We start from the raw sequence: 19,685 nt of genomic DNA on the forward strand, positions 1-19,685 counted from the left end.
CACTGTGGCTGTGCTCACACGGCTTCTGGCTGAGCGGTGCTCCCCCTGTGGGAGTGCACTGACCACCAAAGGGCAGCTCCTGCATTGAGCATCTGCCCCCTGGTGGTCAGTGTGCATCATAGTGACCCATCATTCCTCCGTTTGGTTGATTTGCATATTACCCTTTTATTATATAGGATGTGTATACATATATGTATATACACACAAATATACACACACACTGTTTTGTTCCTTGATTTTACATTTTAAACACCGTGTAATTTTAAACTTAAAATATAATTATGGGTTGTTCACCTTTGACAATGATAAATATTGCATTTTTGGGATAATCTGCATCTAGAAATATTTTAAAGGGTTGCTTTATAATTTTGAAATTATCAAAGAATTTTGAGTCTTGGAGATACACATTTGTCAGAAATTGGGTCAACAGAATTTTGTGTTGAATTGATATTTTAAAAAAATATATTTTTGTTGATTTCAGAGAGGAAGGGAGAGGGAGAGAGAGATGGATACATCAATGATGAGAGAGAATCATTGATAGGCTGCCTCCTGCAGGTCCCCTACTGGGGATCCAGCCTGCAACCCAGGCATGTGCCCTTGACTGGAATCAAACCCGGGACCCTTCAGTCTGCAGGTCGATGCTCTGTCCACTGAGCCAAAACAGCTAGGGCGAATTGATTTTTAAGTGTAACATGATCATAGTATATGAGAACATACTTTAGTTAAATTGAATGTATATATCCATCATAGGGACTTTTTTCTTGGATAAATTTCAATAGCACTAAATTGTCTCTCCTTTTATCAACATTAATTCAAAGTTAAAAGATAAGTCTTTGGACATTCATTTTATACCTAGTTATCTCTGTTAGGCTTGAATGGCAGTTCATTGTTATGTTTTCCAATGAACAATAGAATAATCATATTTAATTTTAGCTTTAAGTTAAAGGAACTAATTGTTTAAAAATAATCGGGCATTTTTTAGTTATTCTGTCTGAATTAGTTATGAAGTAGTTAAGTTTGTAGCCTTGCTGTTATGTCACTTGCATTTGTGTTATATCACTTGTTAGTACAACTCCACAAAGAGTATGAGCAGGTGGCAGCAGCTTTCCTTTACCACTGAGACCACAGAAACACTGATAGGAAGTTAGTGGAAGTGCTAGGATTAGGAAACCATTCTGAATCAAGGTCAAATATTTTGTTTGTTGAACCATGCCGGATTTTATAGGTGAAATTATTCTAGTGAGTAAATTGCTGTTCATAGATTTTCTTGGGGACTGACTCACCTGATATTTAAATCTCTGATAAATCTTTTTTTTTTTTTAAATCTCACCAGTGGATAGGTTTATTGATTTTAGAGAGAAGGGAAGGGTGGGGGAACGGGGGGGAGGGGGGGGGAGAGAGAGAGAGAGAGAGAGAGAGAGAGAGAGAGAGAGAGAGAATGAATGAGAATGAATAACTGATGTGTGAGAGAGAAACATCTATCTGTTGCCTCCTGTATGTAACCCCACTGGAGATCCAAACTGCAACTTAGGTATGTGCCCAGACTGGAAATGGAATCTGCAGCCTTTTGGCTCTTAACCAACTGAGCCACCTGGGCAGGGCTCTGCTGTGTCTTAATTTTCTAACCTTTTGAATATGGTTAATGTAAGTATTAGTAATTCTTATTTGTTGGTATCCTTTTATTCTTCCTCTTCTTTCCCCCATCCTTAGGCACAGAACACTAACCTAGGTAATAATAAGAAAAATTAGCCTTTTACTTAACTTTTCTGATTTCAGCTGCCCCTTTTTAGTCCTTTTCTTTAGTTTTGTTTTTTTTACAGTTAAAATTGATATTAGGCTTTCTGATGTAAACACACAGACACACACACACATACACAGCTTTTACTTGAAGAAACAAAGGATCTTAAATGACAGAAAAACACACAAAGGATATGAATAGTTGACTCAAGGAGAAGTAGTCCTATTACTACTAGTAATGATGATAGTATCATTTATATTTTTTTGCCATGTGCCAGGAACTGTCCCTAAGTGCTTTATATGCTTACTAACTCATTTAATAAACTGTAAATACTATTATTCTCATTTTTCTAGGGAAGCAACTGAGAGACAAAGGTTACATAACTTGCTAGGCCCTTGCTACTTATAGACAGCTCATAAGTACAGAGCTGGGATTCAAACCATGGAATCTGGTCTAGAGTTATGCTTTTGATCAAATAAATTATAATGATTTCTTATAAGCAGAACTAGGACTACAAATTAGTACAAGGGTATATCATTCTATTAAATTGACAGTTATTGTAAAATATATGCAATTTTGGAGCAGGTCATTTGTATTGGTGGGACTATTAATTGAAAAGCAATATGGTAGCACTCATCTATGAGCCTTAAAATATTCATATCCATTGACTGGTAATTCTGCATCTAGCCATCTCTCCTAAGGAAATAATCAGGAAAATAACAGTGTTCAAAGATGTTCACCAATTATCCTATATAATAAAAGGCTAATATGCAAAACGACTGAACAACAAAATGACTGGTCACGATGATGTGCACTGACCACTAGGAGACAGACCCTCAATGCAGGAGCTGCCCCCTGGTGGTCAGTGCGCTCCCACAGTGGGAGCACCACTCAGTCAGAAGACAGGCTCATGGCTGGCGAGCGCAGCGATGGTGGCAGGAGCCTCTCCCGCCTCCACGGCAGTCGGACATTCCCTGAGGGCTCCGGGACTGTGAGAGGGCGCAGGCCGGACTGAGGGACCCTCCCGAGTGCATGAATCTCGTGCACCGGGCTTCTAGTAATAATTATAATAGCGGAAAAAATGAAAGATTGTCCAGTTGTTATGGAATAAATTGTTTTTTCCCCAAAAAAGTGACTAGAATATTATGCAAACATTAAAATTGTTTTTGAAGAATAATTCATAATATATAAAAATATTTATAATAAGTGGAAAAGCATGATATAAAACCATGCAGTATGGTCCAAATTTAAAAACGTATGTATGCAAAAAAAAAAAAAAACCCCAACAGACCAGGTAGAACATAGAATAGAATATAGAATAATTATTTCTAATGTGATTATGGAAAACATTTGTTTCTGGTACAATTAGTTTCCTTTTTGTTTATATTATTATTTTTTTATTTTTAATATATTTTATTGATTTCAGAGATGAAGGGAGAGGGAGAAAGAGATAGAAACATCAATGATGAGAGAGAATCATTGATCGGCTGACTCCTGCACGCCCCACACTGGGGATCCAGCCTGCGACCAAGGCATGTGCTCTGAACAGGAATCGAACCAGTAACCTCCTGGTTCATAGGTAGACACTCAACCGCTGAGCCATGCTGGCCGGGCTATTTATATTATTTATTTTTTTAGTGAACTTTCTGCATTGGCCATGTAGTACTTTTATAGTCAAAGGAAACCAAGTGGCATAAATGAATGCCTAACTGATGCCAATACTAGCTTTTACTGAAAATATTCATTAAAGATTAGATTTGCATGTCTCATAGTGTAAAAGGATAGGTTTCTGAGCTTCAGTTAGTTTTAGTTTGGAATTATTATTTTTGGAACCATGCTTGTTTTTGAAGTGGAGGTTTTTTGTATCAAAGAAAATTGAAATTTTTTTCTTAAATATATTCATTATAGTGATTGATTGTTTCAGCACTAAATTTGTTTCGGTTATGTTAGTAGAAGAAATGGTTATTATTCTGCCCTGAGGTACTTGTCTTTTGAATAACAACTTGTTGACAAAAGTTATTGGCTTGGTGGTGGTGGTGGTTGGGGAGAGGGAAGAATTGAGTGCAAGGGGCACATGGACTGTTCGGTATAGAATGATGAATTAATTTTACTGTCAGTTTTGCATACATAGTTATAGTTTATAGCTACATAAGTAAGGAGTTAAATTTTAGTTTGTTTTGAAACATCTTTGAAGTTTAGTTCCTTAAATCTAAAATTTAACAAATTTTTAAAAATACAAATCTATGTAATGGAACAAAGATACAGGTTCTGCTGTCAGCTGTTTTTTAAGTTCTTATGTTTAAAAAAACACACACGAAAGACCAAACTACATTAGGGAATTGTTGTAGAAACACACTTTTCTCTGTGCTACATGTTAAATAACATTAATAAATTGTTGATAACTTTTCATCGATTGTATTAGCTTATTTTTTCATAATGAAGCACTGTGGTACTGCATTCAAACTATTTTCTTGATTGAAAGGACTTTGAAATGTAATTTCTGGATGAGAAGAAATTGAGGAGATTCTTGGAAAGAAATTACTTAAATTTTGCACTTATTTTTCAATTTCTTATCTAATTTAGAAATATAACTAATGAATCAATTAAGGAAGAATAATGTAGAAAGTAGTTTTTTATATAGAGACTTTATAGTAGATGTTTAGGTAAAAATGGCTTAACAGAAAATAATGATTATCTGTTGGTTACATTTTGCTTTTAATATAAAGAACTAGGTAGAAATCTTGATAGGAAGAAGTGAATAGTTTTCCCTTTTAAAAGGGTTGACATACATTTTTCAGTGGGAAAATATTATGATTAAGTGCAGTGTAAGTATTTACCAAATTTGCTTATCTGTATAGAAGCCTGTTTTTAGTGTTTTGCAACTAAAAAGAAAAATCTAAACTGTTGTAATTAATTGTCTTGTCTTTTTGCAGGCTGAACTCACGGGAATCAAATGGCGTAGGTACAATTTTGGAGGGCATGGGGACTGTGGACCCATAATTTCAGCCCCAGCCCAAGATGATCCAATCCTGTTAAGTTTCATCCGCTGTCTGCAAGCCAACTTGCTATGTGTATGGCGTCGTGATGTCAAACCAGATTGCAAAGAATTATGGATATTCTGGTGGGGAGATGAACCCAACTTAGTGGGCGTAATACATCATGAACTGCAAGGTAAGGTTTTTGTTTTGTTTTCTTAAAAATTAAATGCACCGTATCTTTTTTGAACAGTGGTAAATTACAAAGAGGTTATTAATACTTGCTGAGAAGAAAAATCCTAATGTTTAATGGGTGTGTCTCTCAAAGGAAAATCCTCACTCTCACCCGTCTTCTTCCCACTCCCATTTTTGTTTATTTTTCAAATTCTATTGTCCTTTCCCAGTTTTGCTGGGAAGCAGAAGCTTGTGAGCCACTATTATTAAAGAAGAGTTTTGTGTCTCCTGGGTGTGTTGGGTTGGAAATCCACTGTGTAAAAAATATTTTTATTGATTTCAGAGAGGAAAGGAGGGGGAGAGAGAAATAGAAACATCAATGATGAGAATCATAGATCATCTGCCTCCTACTTGCCCCCACAGGGATCGAGCTCACAACCGGGCATCAAACCGTGACCTCCTGGTTCATAGGTCGATGATCAACCTCTGATCCTGCTCAGGCGGGCAAAATCAACTGTTCTACAAAGACAGTGAATTATAATTGGCAAGTCAGTGAAATGAACAGTTGTTTCTTCTTGGACTGTAGCTGTGTGGTTATTGCCAGCAGAACTCTGGTGGAAAATTATAAAATGATAATAGAAACTTAGTGTAGGCCTTATTGGACAAAATTATGAGAAGACATTGGCTAGTATTTTGAAGAAATATTAATATAAATGATCTGGTCTGCTTTTGGTGTAGCAAGTTTTCTTTTGTTTTGCTCCTGCATTTTATGTAATTAGGTGATTCCAGGAAATATTTGTCTCAATGTTTTCTAATTTTTAACTTCAGATTACATCTGATACCTAGAAACTGAATTATTGTAAGAGTTTCATTATTCTAAACTCTGCATTTTGTATTTACCACAGATTTATAATTAGAGGAAATTTTATCAATATTTTTGAATTTCTGATAAAAGTTTTTGCCTCTTTACCCAAATGTTTCTATCTAGTGCGCTAAGGAATTTTTCTAAATCAAAACTGATTCTGATCTTTAGTTAGGGTAGGGCATTAACTCTTTTTGCCTTACTCTCTTTAGGGCCACTTTTTATGTCCAGACTACTCTATATTTTAGTAATTTGTGGTTGAAAATTTTAGATAGTGTTTGAATTGTTTTGTTAGTTGACATGTTTATTTTTTTAAAAAGAAAGGAGTAAAACTAACTTTAATGTATATTGAGAGTCTATCCTAAAGTTTCTAAAGTTGCCTGAATGATTTCCTGCTAACTTTTGCTTGATACCTTCCTAGCTTTTTAATGCAGTCACTCTTATCTGTGATATCTCCTGCCACAACAGCCAGAGGGCAGTAAACCACAGAGGACTAATTGAGCTGTTTACCTTATGGTCCATTTGTCTATTCAACTCAAACCTTTCTCCCCATATTTTTCAGAGTACTTGGCATATAAATATAAGAACCCTTTCTGAGTAAGATTGCTAACTTAGATGCTTAATCAGCAAAATCTCAGAACTAATATATAGCTCACAGCTATTTCATGTAGTTAGCAGTGAACTCAGGTAAAATTACTTTTTTAACACCTGGATTTCATTGATCAGAATTTTAAAAATAAGAAACCTCCTAGAAGATACTTCTAAAACTTATATCTGTTCATTTAAATATCAAAACATATATTTTTGTTGCTTAAATATTTTTATACATGTAGTAGAGCCATAAAACATTTGTTTGTTTTAGTTTTTCTCACCTTTATTTTTTATGATTCTTTTCTGACTCAATCTCCTTCCATTTCTCCACTCCACACTGATCCTTTACTAGCTGTGTATTTTAACTTTTTGGTCTGGTCTCTATTTGTTAAGCAGCACAAATTATCATTTTATAATGTTGATGAAACAAAACCCAACTGTCTGTTAGGCATATTTAGTTGATGTATAAAGTTATTTATTCATACCAACAAAGCACATGATCACCATTCTTAGAAATAACTTATTGTGTTATTTCTTATGGACTTTGTATGTTACTGAGTTAAAAAAATGATGTAGGTTATTTAAATTTTTTATAGTTGCCTTAGATTACATATGTAGATTCATTAATGTATTAAGTATCTTTGTGGTAAAGAATTAAGCAAAGATTAAATTGTTTTTTTTAATAAATTACAGAAATAATACATTTTAATTAGGGAATTAGGGAAACAGAACTGCCAAATGAAGAGAACAAAGAAACAAAACCTAAAGTCTAGACCAGTTTTAATATTTGGTGTTTTTATGTATAAATGAAATTGGTATCATACTGTTTTGTAATTCAGTTCTTTTCCTTAACCGTATATTGTGAATGTTTTCTCATGAGAATAATTTATTTTTATCTTCTTTCCTATTGAGTCCAAAAACTGTGTAAAGTGTTTATTCCTTTCTGAGCCACCAGGAAAGTATTACAGTGATGGAATAGTCATAACTTTGTTAAGTACATCTACTCTTTTTAATGTTGAGTTTGTGAAAGTTATTTGATTGAAGCATATGAAGCGTCTAATTTTGTAGATAAAGTGGTTAAAAAGGGTAATTTAAAATGGTTCAACATAATATTAGAAAATATTTGAAACTTAATTAGAAAAATTAATGGCATAAAGACAACCTTGTTTTAAGTGAGGGAGAATATGACAAGTAGAGCAATCATGAAAAATAATGAAGGATACGAAGGGAATATTTTAATTACTATTCATAAAATTGAGGATTTTTGGCATCTATTTCATTCTCTACTAATATATATGAGTCATTTCATTTTGCGTAAAATAACTTTTGGCAGAACCCTGTTAACATTAAACATGATAGTACTATTATATTTGTAACATTTTCTTTTTATAGGGCCTTCTTATTTACTGTTTCTTAAAATGTGTTTTGACTGTGTTATTAGGCATTTCATTTTGTCTTTATGGTGTACCCATATAGGATACCACTAAGAAACCTGACGGTAAAATATAATACCAAAGCAGTCATCTTAAATGTAAATATATAAAGAAACCCTATAGAGAATAATCCTAAGGATACACAAATGAGTTGGTTTTATAATATTAGAGTTTTTGTTTAAATGCTTGAAATATCTATATAAAATAGTCGGAGAGAAGACAAACACATTTATAGCCTATCGCTGTCACTTAATGCTGTTTATATTGTACTAGTGGTCCGGTGCATGGATTCGTGCACTGGTGGGGTCCCTTGGCCTACTCTGCGGACATCCCCCGAGGGGTCCTGGATTGCGGGAAGACACAGGCCAGGCCGAGGGACCCCACCGGTGCACAATCGGGGCCGAGGAGGGACTGCGGAGGGCTCCCGCAGGGTGTGTCGGGCCCCGTCTTGCCCAGTCCCGATCAGCTTTACCCCAACAGCAAGCTAACCTACTGGTCGGAGCACCTGCCCCCTGATGGTCAGTGCACGTCATAGTGACTGGTCAAACAGTGGACACTTAGCATATTAGGCTTTTATTATATAGGATGGCCTAGTGGTACATAGAATGGGCTTGGGTTTGAATCGTTACTAGCTGTGTATTCTTGGCCAAGTTATTTATCTTAGTATGGTAGCTTCCTCACTGCAAGTTGGGTTATAAGGATAAAACAGTTAAAGCACTTAAAATAGCACAGAGAATAATCAGTAATTGTAACATTACTGCTGGTACTACAATGACAATTGACTCATACATCAATTGGTCTGTTCTGTATAACATTCAATGTTCGTCAAATATTGATTTTTAAAGTATACTTTTAGGTTGAAGTAATAATTTTTGAGTTTTGAATTTTACTGTTTGGGTGGAATAACTGGAAATAGTAAAGTGACTAAGGCATTAAAGATAACCCCGCTCATATGAAATTTGTCTAGATTTAAACTGTAAACAAAGTTTCCTAATAAATCTTAAGTTGTGTTACAAAGAGGTCAGAACTTAAGATTTGATTTTCTTGGTTACCTGTAAGGTAGATTTGTCACTTTTCTGCCTTCTCCACATAGTGATACTGAAGCAGGGAATTGGCTGAACATGTTCTTCCTTGTGTCACCCATGAGTATCTATCAATGGCTCCAGTTGGTTTGATGTAATCTCTTCTCTTGATAAGCTGATAATATAAAAATGGTATAAGACAAGCACACAAATATCTGTAATGCAGAGAACACTGTAACTCATACAGCAAAGAGAAATATAGTAGATTGACTACTTTCCAAATGGGCAGACACTCAATTCCAGATCTAATGCATAAGTGTTCCATAAACTTACAACAAGAACACCGTGAGTCTTAGTGCCAAAGTTGATAACCTTTTTGGTTTCTGGGTTGCCTATTTAACCTCTATTAGGCAAGAGCTGTGATAACTTCTGGGTATGTAAAATGAGTCCTTATCTTTAAAGAGCTCACAGTCTTACTGGTATATAGCTAAATGAATCCTTAATTGTGATGCAATGGAATAAGCTATAAATCATTAAGCGTGGATTCTGCATAATCATGAGATTCAACCTTGGGGAACAAAGGGTAGGGAGATGATTGGGAAGCCCAGAGTTGGTGAGGCTTACAGGTTAGGTAGAAGTTATCTAGGTTGGGATAGAACTCCTTGTCAGGGGAAGTCGCCTTACAAAGAGCCTGTGGGCAGTGAACAAATTGTGGGGAGAGCAGGTTTGCCCAGAGCTTGGGGTATGACTGAAATAATCAGGGAGACTGAAAGCCTGGGAAGGGGTGTGGGGCACAGTGTGGAGTAGACTGAAGCAAGGGTGAGGAATTTGGACTTGATTTGATAAATTTTGAGGAATTGTAGGTATCTGATCAGAAAAATAAAGAATTAGGTGGATCATACACAAGATGAGTATGAGCAGGAAGACCTTAGTATTGTAATAAATTATTTTATTCTAAATTGAACTATGAAGTTAAATATTCTGTTTAGTTTAGGATACAGATTTATTTAAATTTAAAAATACCAGTGATTATGTACTGAATAATCGTTGCAATTTTCTTTTACTTCTTTCTTGACTAAATTCAATTTGAATTTTAGAGATTAATATAGTACGCTAAATTGACTTCTCATCAACCAAACAAAATCATTTTATAAACACAATCTTCTGGCCATTTCATTGCCTATTAGTCAGTGGTAGGATAGATATGCAATCATGAAATCCCAAAATATTGCAAAGAGCAAGTACAGACTTCTAGGGACTGGCAATGGCTTGACCCAAATCATTTAAGAGTTCCCAGCCTAGAAGGAGAGTATCGTATAGAGTCTAGTATGTACTTAGTAATGTTTGTTGAATGAATGAAACCTGGCTTATATAGTTCTAATATAACATAACTCCTAGAGGTTGACTTATAAAAATACTTAACATTTTAAATGATCTGATAATGTGAGAAGATTGAAACCTAGTTAAAATTGGCATTATTATTTTTGTTTTTAATTCCCAAGGAGGTAAAAAAAATCCATTTTATTTTGAGTATGTTCTATAAAGAAAATTAGCTATAAATGTGCAATTTTATTTTAAAATTACGTGCTATCCCTTTTCATTTTAAAAGAAATTATTTGAGGGGTGGGGGAGGAAGAGAGAGAAAGAGAGAGAGAGAGAGAGAGAGAGAGAGAGAGAAAGAGAAACAAACATTGATTGGTTCTATTTATTTATGCATTCATTGATTGATGCTTGTATGTACCCTGACCAGAAATCGATCCCGAAACCTTGGCGTATAGGGATGATGCTCCAACCAACTAAGCTACCCAGCCAGGGTTCCCTTTTCATTTTGATTAAAACAACTGAAAATTATAATGGGAAGATATCTATCCACTTCTAAAGAATGATTGTCCAATATTATTATTAGAAGTCTTAGGAAACAGCTTTGCTGTCAGTGTAGGGGCAAAATGCCCAGTGGTAAATGGTAGCTAGGTCTAAACAGTTTATAAAGTAAGTGTTCCTTCTTTTTACTGGGATCTAAATTATTCAAGTCTTGATATAAAATTTCTGATTTTTAAAGTAGCTTTTATGTTCTATTTCCTGTGTTTAGTTTGAAAGAATTATTTTGCTAAAGTTAAACAATTAGTATGATGATTACCCAAATGATTGTAGTGCATTGTACTGAAATATTAGATTTAGTAGAAAATTATAAATTATACCCTTAAAGGAGAAAATGAAATAAATACTAAGACTTTGGTAAGCAGTAAATTTATATTGTAAAATTATGCTAAGATCATAGTGATTTCAGAATTTTTTCATACAAAGAATAAAAAAAGATCTAATGGATTACTTATTAACCAATGTTACCCCAATAAATTCAATAAAAAAATAATACCTAGAAAAAAGATCTAATGGATTAGATGAAATAATTAAGCTAAATGTGCTTGAAATCGAGAGAACAAGCTAAAGTCTAACTTTTGAATGTAAATAAAATCGATGTGTTACCACAGGCAACTTACTGAACCATGTAATTAGTTTTTTCTATGAAAAATGAGACATTTATATTGAGATTGTGGTGAAATAGCATGTAAAGGGCTTATGGTCTAATAAAATGAAAATTAAACAGTTGGTAAAAAATTATAATTTAAAGGTTGTTGCTTTAGGGAAGTGTTAAATCTAATCAGCTGATTGGTGGGAGGCATTTATGTTTTGGTGCGTATAGGTATCATGGTTTAATATTTTTGCATTGATATAAAGTCACCTACATGTATAAAGTAAACCTGAGTAAAACCCCCAGTAATGGAATAAATAGTCTTGAAAATTAAAAGTTTTTTCCCCCTTGATATTTAAATAAAATGTTAGTGATAAACATTGTAACTGAAATCTAAATATTTAGCCTAGCAATTTTAAGGATAGCCTGTTTGATTCTTTCTTCCTTTGTTTGTGTATATTTTATTTCCAAATCTTATTCTTTAATAGCTAACTTTAAGATTTAGAAGAGATTCCTGTACATGAAAGTGGTATTGTTTCTTTGCCCAGTAAAACAATTTCTTTGTTTTATCTCATTCAGGGAGGTTGATGTAAGAATCTGAATATGGTAAATTGGAGAAAACCTTTAGGTATTAGTAAAATTTAAGGGCCTAATTAATCCTAGAAAAGATATGTTTGAACATTAAAAGTGAATGTGGTAGCGATATAAATTTGCATCTACAGAGAAAAACACCTTTTGCTTCAAAATTTACAAGCAAGTTTATTGCTGACATATTCAGATGGCATCAGATCAGTCTTACTGTTTAGAGTTTTTTTTATATAGGAGGTGAAATAAAAAGTCCCTAAAATAAAACTTGGATTTTTTAAGAAAGGAAGAAGATTGGAATGCTCTCCGTGGGCTGTCATTGAAAGGACTCAGTGAGTGTCCTCTCCCATTTATACTGTTGTCATTAGCATAGCCAAAGGGAAATGGAAGCTTAGGAAAAGACCATGTAAACTTAGTGCCCTGACCAGGAATTTAACCTTGACCTCTTGATTTCTGGGTGGATGCTCAATCACAGAGCCATACCAGCCGGGCTTAAATTCTTTTTAAAAAATATTTTAATGCTAGAAACACATAAGTATGCTTCTTCTCCCCTCTCCCAAAAGATCCCAACAATTTAGAAATTTGTTTTAATCACTAGAGAATTATGAAAATTGGATTCTGTTACTTTTAAGTATTTCATGACTGAGCTTCTGTCCTGATGTTACCTGAAGAGATTTTCATTGAATATCATTATGGCAAGTAAGTGTTCGATAATTTTCTTTAAAGCTCTATCTATGTAAATATTTTTGAACAATTTTCCACAAGTACTGGGCCACATACCTATTTCTTATAAGCCTGACATTGATAAAATAGATTCTTTCTGTAATTGGGTCTTGTTTTGATCCTGGCTCTTTCAGATTGTGATTTGTCAGTGAGTTCAACAGAATAAGCATTATCCTCTTGAGGCCCATCTAGGATTGAACTAAAGGGTTTCCACAATATCCACATGATCACAATTACTTCTTTTTTGTGTGTGCTGTGATAGTGCAACTGAATATGAGCTGGTTGCCAGCTTGTTGTGGTATAATAATACCCTGCAGTTTGTAGTTAATCATGCAGCAGAATTAGTTTGATTTAAAAAAAAATTAATAAGATAAAAATTGGGTAAAGATGATGTGCTTTTGTGTTGGAAAAGATTTTGTATACATTGGTAAAATGAAGGTTAGAGCGATCACAAATCTGTTATAATTTCTTCCTCCTGTTTCATGTAATGTCATATGTAAAATATCTTCTATTTTACAAATTACTTTTTTTTTATGACTTTGCTAGCCTTGGTTGGGGGGAGGTAAGACTTTTTTGCTAGTCTTTTTTTAAAAAAAATATATTTTTATAGATTTCAGAGAGGAAGGGAGAGGGAAAGAGAGATAGAAACATCAATGATGAGAGAGAATCATTGATCGGCTGCCTCCTGCATGCCCCCTACTGGGGATCCAGCCTGCAACCTGGACATGTGCCCTTGATCAGAATCGAATTTAAGACTCTTCAATCCGTGGGCTGTTGCTCTAACCATTGAGAAAAACCGGCCACGGTGATGTTTGCTGTTTTCAGAGGACATATTATTCACATGAAATATATTTAGTCTAAAAGAAAAATTTAGATACTCTTAGTTCAGTTTCAGGCAGTATATTTAAAAATTTTTTTAAAAAGTAATCTAACAGATATTAATAATGGAAAGGATGTCTGCCTTGGTATCCTTGGACAAATTACACACAACTCTGATTGCTTAGGGAGAAAATCATATTTGTTGACAATGACTCAAGGAAAAATTTATCATGCCATTTATTGGTTTCACGAAGAGTGCAACAAAGAAAAAGGGGCTTCTGACTTGAGTAGCAAATGTGGCTGGGGCAATTATTCCCATTACTCCAGTAAAAGCTTCATTAACCAGAACTCAGTTTGAGCCCGCAAACAGATTTAAATGTACATCTCCCCGGTCCTCTAACCCATCCTCCTTATGCACATACCATTTTATAAAAAAGGTTAAATTACTGAAATATACCATCATCAGTGATTAGTCCAGACATGCACAGATATCAATTTGCATCCCAGTATGGTTGTGGCAGTGAGCTAGAAGATACTAAGGGGGGGACGAAAACATTTTCATGTGATATCCTGGCATCAGCATTGATTCAGCTCAGTTGCCCACACATTTAAATTTATAGTATTGTGTAACAGTGATAAAACAAGGCTAAGAAGGATATTTTAAAAGACTTTTTTTTGAGCTTTATAAAGTGTTACCACTGTTTTTTGATCTTTCATATTTATAATTAACACTATTTATTCAACAGATATTTATTGAGTCTACATTGTGTTAGGTGCTATGCAGAATAGAGAAATGAATCAAAAACATATTCTGTTTTTCAGAAGCTGACAGTCTCATAGGGGAGATAGCATATGTACATAGAGCATTATTACAGATGTCTTAAGAGAGCCACACAAAATGATTGAAGTTCTATGAAAGGAGGCAGAGCTTTGAGGAAACAGTGATTCTTGAACTGAGCCTTTAAAGAATGGGTAGATTTAGCTATTTGGATATATGGCTATGTCAGGGCAAGGACATTTTACATACATGGAATTGCATCTGTAAGGATATAGAATAGGAAAGTTTGGAATATTTATTGGAGTGAGAGTTAAAGATGAGAAGTTGATTGAAAATGCGTATTTGTGCTAAGACATTTGTACTTAATAGGTAATCGGAGGTTTTGAGAGTTTTTGAATAGGTCTAGGTGGGAAGCTCCCTGCAGGCTATAAACAGCTTGGATGGGCAGGACCTGCCTGTGACTTTTGCCTATCATTGCACATATTTGTTGAATACATTAATTAGTAAATGAATGAGTGTAATACAAGTTTGGGTGAAGATCATCATTATAGTACTGTTGCATACTGTGAAGTCCTCTCAGTATTCTGGATCACATAGAAAAACATGCTGTTGTTATAGGAGACTGTTCTAAATGGAGTATTTGACTACAATTCTTGATGAATTGATTTCTTTTTAACCACATAATTGAAAAGAAGTAATATAGTTTTCTTCCTTTTTTGCAGTTGCTTATTTTCTAGTAGTCTAGAATTTAATTTAAAAAGTTTTATTAAAGGAGAAAACAAGATGGCAGCATAGGTAAACACCTAAACTGCCTCGCACAATTTCAAAACTACAACTAAAAGACAAAACGGACATCATCCAGAACCACAGGAAGGCTGGCTGAGTGGAAATTCTACAACTAGAAGGAAAGAGGAAAGCACACTGAGACTCAGAGGAGCTGTGGAAGGCAGAGGTAAGGAGGCGCGTGCGGGGAGAGGGCTGGCAACTGAGTATGCAGCAAGTCTTCTCAATCAGGAGGGAGACAAAAGCTCTTGACAGCTCTGAACTCCAGTTCCGGGCGGGACTCTGGGGACCCAGACTCATATGGGGAGAAACTGGACTGTCTGGCAGTGGGAGAAACTCGAGGACTGCTTTCTCTCAGAGGTGCTTGCAGCGATTACCGTGGGACACTAAGAACCAGGGGCCTGTTAGGGCAGGGCTGACAGGAAGCCATCGCTGTTTGCCCCATTCTGTGATCCTGCCCCACAAGGACATTGCTGTTTGCTCCACCCTGAGACTCCGCCCCATCCAAGCTGAGCGCAGAAGCTTTTGCATATGAATGGCCTGGTCCTTTGAATTTTAAACTTACCTACAGCTGAGTCAGTGAGACCCAAAACATCCAAAAGACGGCCCAAGGCTCCGCAGCAGCTTGCATTGCTTCACAGCTGGGCCTCATCTGGGCACCTACAAAACCCAAACAAAGAAGAGAAATCTGCAGATCTCTCCGTAGCTCCTGCTGGGTGGCCTCAGGCAGAGGCTAAATTAGCACCTCCTTGGAGATCCAAGAGCCAGTGTACCCAGAGATCACAGTGGGACCATCAAGATTACAACTCCGCAGATCCATAAGGGACACGCTCAGGGGGCAGACTCAGTGAGCACCAAAGCTCCACTGAAGCAAGTCTTGTCTCATAAGGGTGTCTCCAGCACAGAAATTCTCCCATAGTAGACACAGCTGATTTTCACAGCCAATTAGCCTGGAGGTCAGTTCCCCCCAGTGATACCAACAACAATCAAGGCTTAACTACAACAAGACTGTGCACACAAAGGGGTGCACCAAGAGTGTTCACCTCAAGTAACTGGGGAGGCTGAGCCACTGGGCCCTATAGGACACCTACCAAACAAGGCCACTCTATCCACTCAGGGAAGCAGCCAAAATGCGGAGACAAAGAAATAGGACACAAATGAAAGAAATGGAGGAAAGCAAATGACTGGATATAGAGTTCAAAACCATGGTTATAAGGTTTTTCAAGAATTTTCTAGAAAAGGCCGATAAATTTAGCGAGACCCTCGAGGATATGAAAAAGGATCAACTAGAAATTAAGCAAACACTGACTTAAATAAAAAATAATATACAGAGATCCAACAGCAGACTAGAGGATCGCAAGAATCAAGTCAAAGATTTGAAATACAAAGAAAAAACACCCAACCGGAAAAGCAAAAAAAAAAAGAATCCAAAATTATGTAGATAGTGTAAGGAGCCTCTGGGACAACTTCAAGCGTACCAACATCCAAATTATGGGGGTGCCAGAAGAAGAGAGAGAGCAAGATACTGAAAATCTATTTGAAGAAATAATGACAGAAGACTTCCCCCACCTGGTGAAAGAAATAGACTTACAAGTCCAGGAAGTGCACAGAACCCCAAACAAAAGGAATCCAAAGAGGACCACACCAAGACACATCATAATTAAAATGCCAAGAGCAAAAGACAAAGAGAATCTTGAAAGCAGCAAGAGAAAAACAGTTAGTTACCTACAAGGGAGCACCCATACTACTGTCAGCTGATTTCTCAACAGAAACTATGCAGGCCAGATGGGAGTGGCAAGAAATATTCAAAGTGATGAATAGCAAGAACCTACAACCAAGATTACTCTACCCAGCAAAGCTATCATTCAGAATTGAAGGTCAGATAAAGAGCTTCACAGATAAGAAAAAGCTAAAGGATTTTATCACCACTAAACCAGTATTATATAAAATGCTGAAAGGTATCCTTTAAGAAGAGGAAGAAGAAGAAAAAGGTAAAGATAAAAATTATGAACAACAAATACATATCTATCAACAAGTGAATCTAAAAATCTAGTGAATAAAAAATCTGATGGACAGAATAAGCTGGTGAATATAATAGAATCAGGGGCATAGAAAGGGAGTGGTCTGACAATACTCGGGGGAAGAGGTGTGGAGGGTGCGGGAAGAGACTGGACAAAAAGCGTACACCTATGGATGAGGACAGTGGGGGTGGGCAGGGGGGGGGTGGGAACCAGATGGAGGGGAGCTATGGGGGGAAAAAAGAGGAACAATTGTAATAATCTGAACAATAAAGATTTATTTAAAATATTTAAAAAATAAAAAGTTTTATTAAAATTATTTTTCATAAATTATTTTATTAGTGTTGTAGTAACAGGTAGATTAAAGCAATTGGCAAAAAGTTTGTGTTCTAATTGTCCTGTAGAACAGGGTTATGGAACAGTGTTATTTATTGGGTAAAAGTGTGTAATGATATTTATATGCCAGAAGCCTTATTAATTTGTAAATACATCATGGATTGAATGACCTTGGCTTTCCTACTTATGTTATAAATTGGCAGCTCAGTACTGGAGTTGATATTTGCTATGTATAAATGATTATGATTGCTTTGCTGAGGCTCTCTGGGAACTACATGTTTCACTGTAGAAACAAATGATGGAAAACTGTCATTGAGCTTTCTCCCTCTGACCCTGAAATCCCAAATTAATTATCACCTAATTTAAATATCATGGCTAAATACACTACATGATAGAATGAGTTAGTGTATGATTTAGGCAAGCATTTTCAATGAAATGCTTAATAGATATTTTTTAGTGTTAGTATACTTTTTCTATTTTATAAAAATAGCCTTTTGGTTTCATCTACATTCTAAATATTTACAATAGCAAGGTAGTACTTTGCAAGTTCTGTAATTTTAAAATGGCATTTTTCAAAGACTGTTAGCAAAGTTGATCTGTTCACTCCAAAGATGCTTGCAAACACGCTTGCACATATACCCACAGTAGCTCAAATTTCCTGTATTAGGATGTAATTTCCGTTTGGTAACACATAGAATCTCCCAGAGAATGTTTGAAGAGTCCTCCCATCATTAGTGAATCACACCTTTGTGACCAGGAACCATCTATCATTCTTTTTTTCCATTGGTGACCTTAGCTCAGCTGGCTTTCAGCAGAATCATAGGTCATGGATTGTGGATTACTCCCTCCTATCCACCCACATATGTCCAAAATGGGACAGAGGCCAGGAAGAAATTTACCATTTTTTTGTTATCTTTTACCTTTGAAGAGCTAGATAGCATAAGTGTATGGTAAGTAAACAATAAGACGGAGTGTTCATACTGTGCCTCTTCCTGCAATGTTTCTCATAGAGAAGTCATTAGCTCATCTTTTGTTCTTATCTATAGTATGGAGATTACAGCTTTATTTTATAACATGCAGTGAATATGAAAAGCTCGTAAATTTAAATGCTGTATAAATGCACTTCATAGTCACTTTTCCTTTAATGAACTCCACACTGTCAAAATATTTAAATCGTCATCAGTTTATTTTACAATTCATAGTTTTGGTAATAATTTCTGACTGTAGATAAAATTTGACTTCTTTTTTCACCTGACATCAGTATAGTCTTAATTAAGTTACATGTAGGCATTTGATGTGAAAAAAATGGTCTTATAATTGATCATTACCTGGCTTTAACTGTGCAAGGATAATTGATAGTATCTATAGTATCTATGCCATTGCTCCTGAATGGATTTTTAGAGTAAAAAATTAAAATTATGTCTCAATATTGTTTCAAATAGGGAATTATGATTTGATCCTTGAAAATTATACTCTGTATGTGATATATGTTAATTATCAATTGACCAGAGTGTTTTTTACTATTACATATTTCAGACTTAGCAGGGATATTTGATTAGCAAAGGTTACTATTCCAAATTCATCTCTCATGCCATATTAAGCCTATTTTCCTTACCACATTTTTTTTTATGTGCAGAATAGTTTTATTTATGCTTATTATACCTAATTTTATAGTAAAACAAACTGAGAATACATGATGGTTTGAAATACTTATATGTTGAAACTAGAAACCAGACAATCATCAAATATTTATAATTCACTTCTTACGTGCTAGGCATCATGGCATCATGCTGAGTGCTTGATGATCAGTCTTGGAGTATAAAGTAGTTTTGAATTTATTATTTCTTTCTGAATCTTAAATGATTTACAGAGAGAAATTTAAGATTTGCTGATTCGTGTTTGCAACTTTTGTGTTTATGAAATTCATTTTTATGTAATAGGTGGGATAGATTTAGTAGTCATGAAATAAGTAAGTAGCAGTCTTTACCATACTAAAACTGTTAATTTAACTAGTTGAACACTAGAGGGACTTCAAAGTAATCACTGACTTTAGTAGTAATATATTCATTGAGATGTTTTCTTCAAAGAGCAGAACCACACAGTATTTTCCAGCTTTTTAGTTTTCTCAAGGTTAAGTATTGTGCCTAAAAATTTACCTAACTTATTTATTTAATTAATTTCAAGTATATGGACTACAAAATTTAATCTTTGCCAGTTTTGGTATATCAAAGCAAAAAGGCCTTGACTGGTTATAGCCTCTTCTGAAAACCAGTCTATGTATTTAGATAGCCTGCTGAAAGAGAGTGGAAACTCTGGATGTTGGCTATATAAATAATCAGTTTATAGTTTGTTTGTTTTTTAGGTCTCTGAGGGGAAGT

At 35.2% G+C, this 19,685-nt stretch overlaps 1 protein-coding gene across 2 annotated transcripts in view; it reads left to right on the plus strand.

Annotated features, from left to right (window-relative positions):
- MED13L (mediator complex subunit 13L) overlaps window positions 1-19,685 on the plus strand; it is a 275,922-nt gene that overhangs the window by 32,108 nt on the left and 224,129 nt on the right. For both annotated transcript variants that reach the window (XM_079762667.1, XM_079762668.1), the window contains exon 2: window positions 4,672-4,909. In XM_079762667.1, the coding sequence (XP_079618793.1) occupies window positions 4,672-4,909 (238 nt within the window). The remainder of the gene's footprint in view (window positions 1-4,671; window positions 4,910-19,685) is intronic.

Source organism: Cnephaeus nilssonii (assembly GCF_951640355.1).
Source record: "Cnephaeus nilssonii genome assembly, chromosome: 22".
Taxonomy (NCBI): domain Eukaryota; kingdom Metazoa; phylum Chordata; class Mammalia; order Chiroptera; family Vespertilionidae; genus Cnephaeus; species Cnephaeus nilssonii.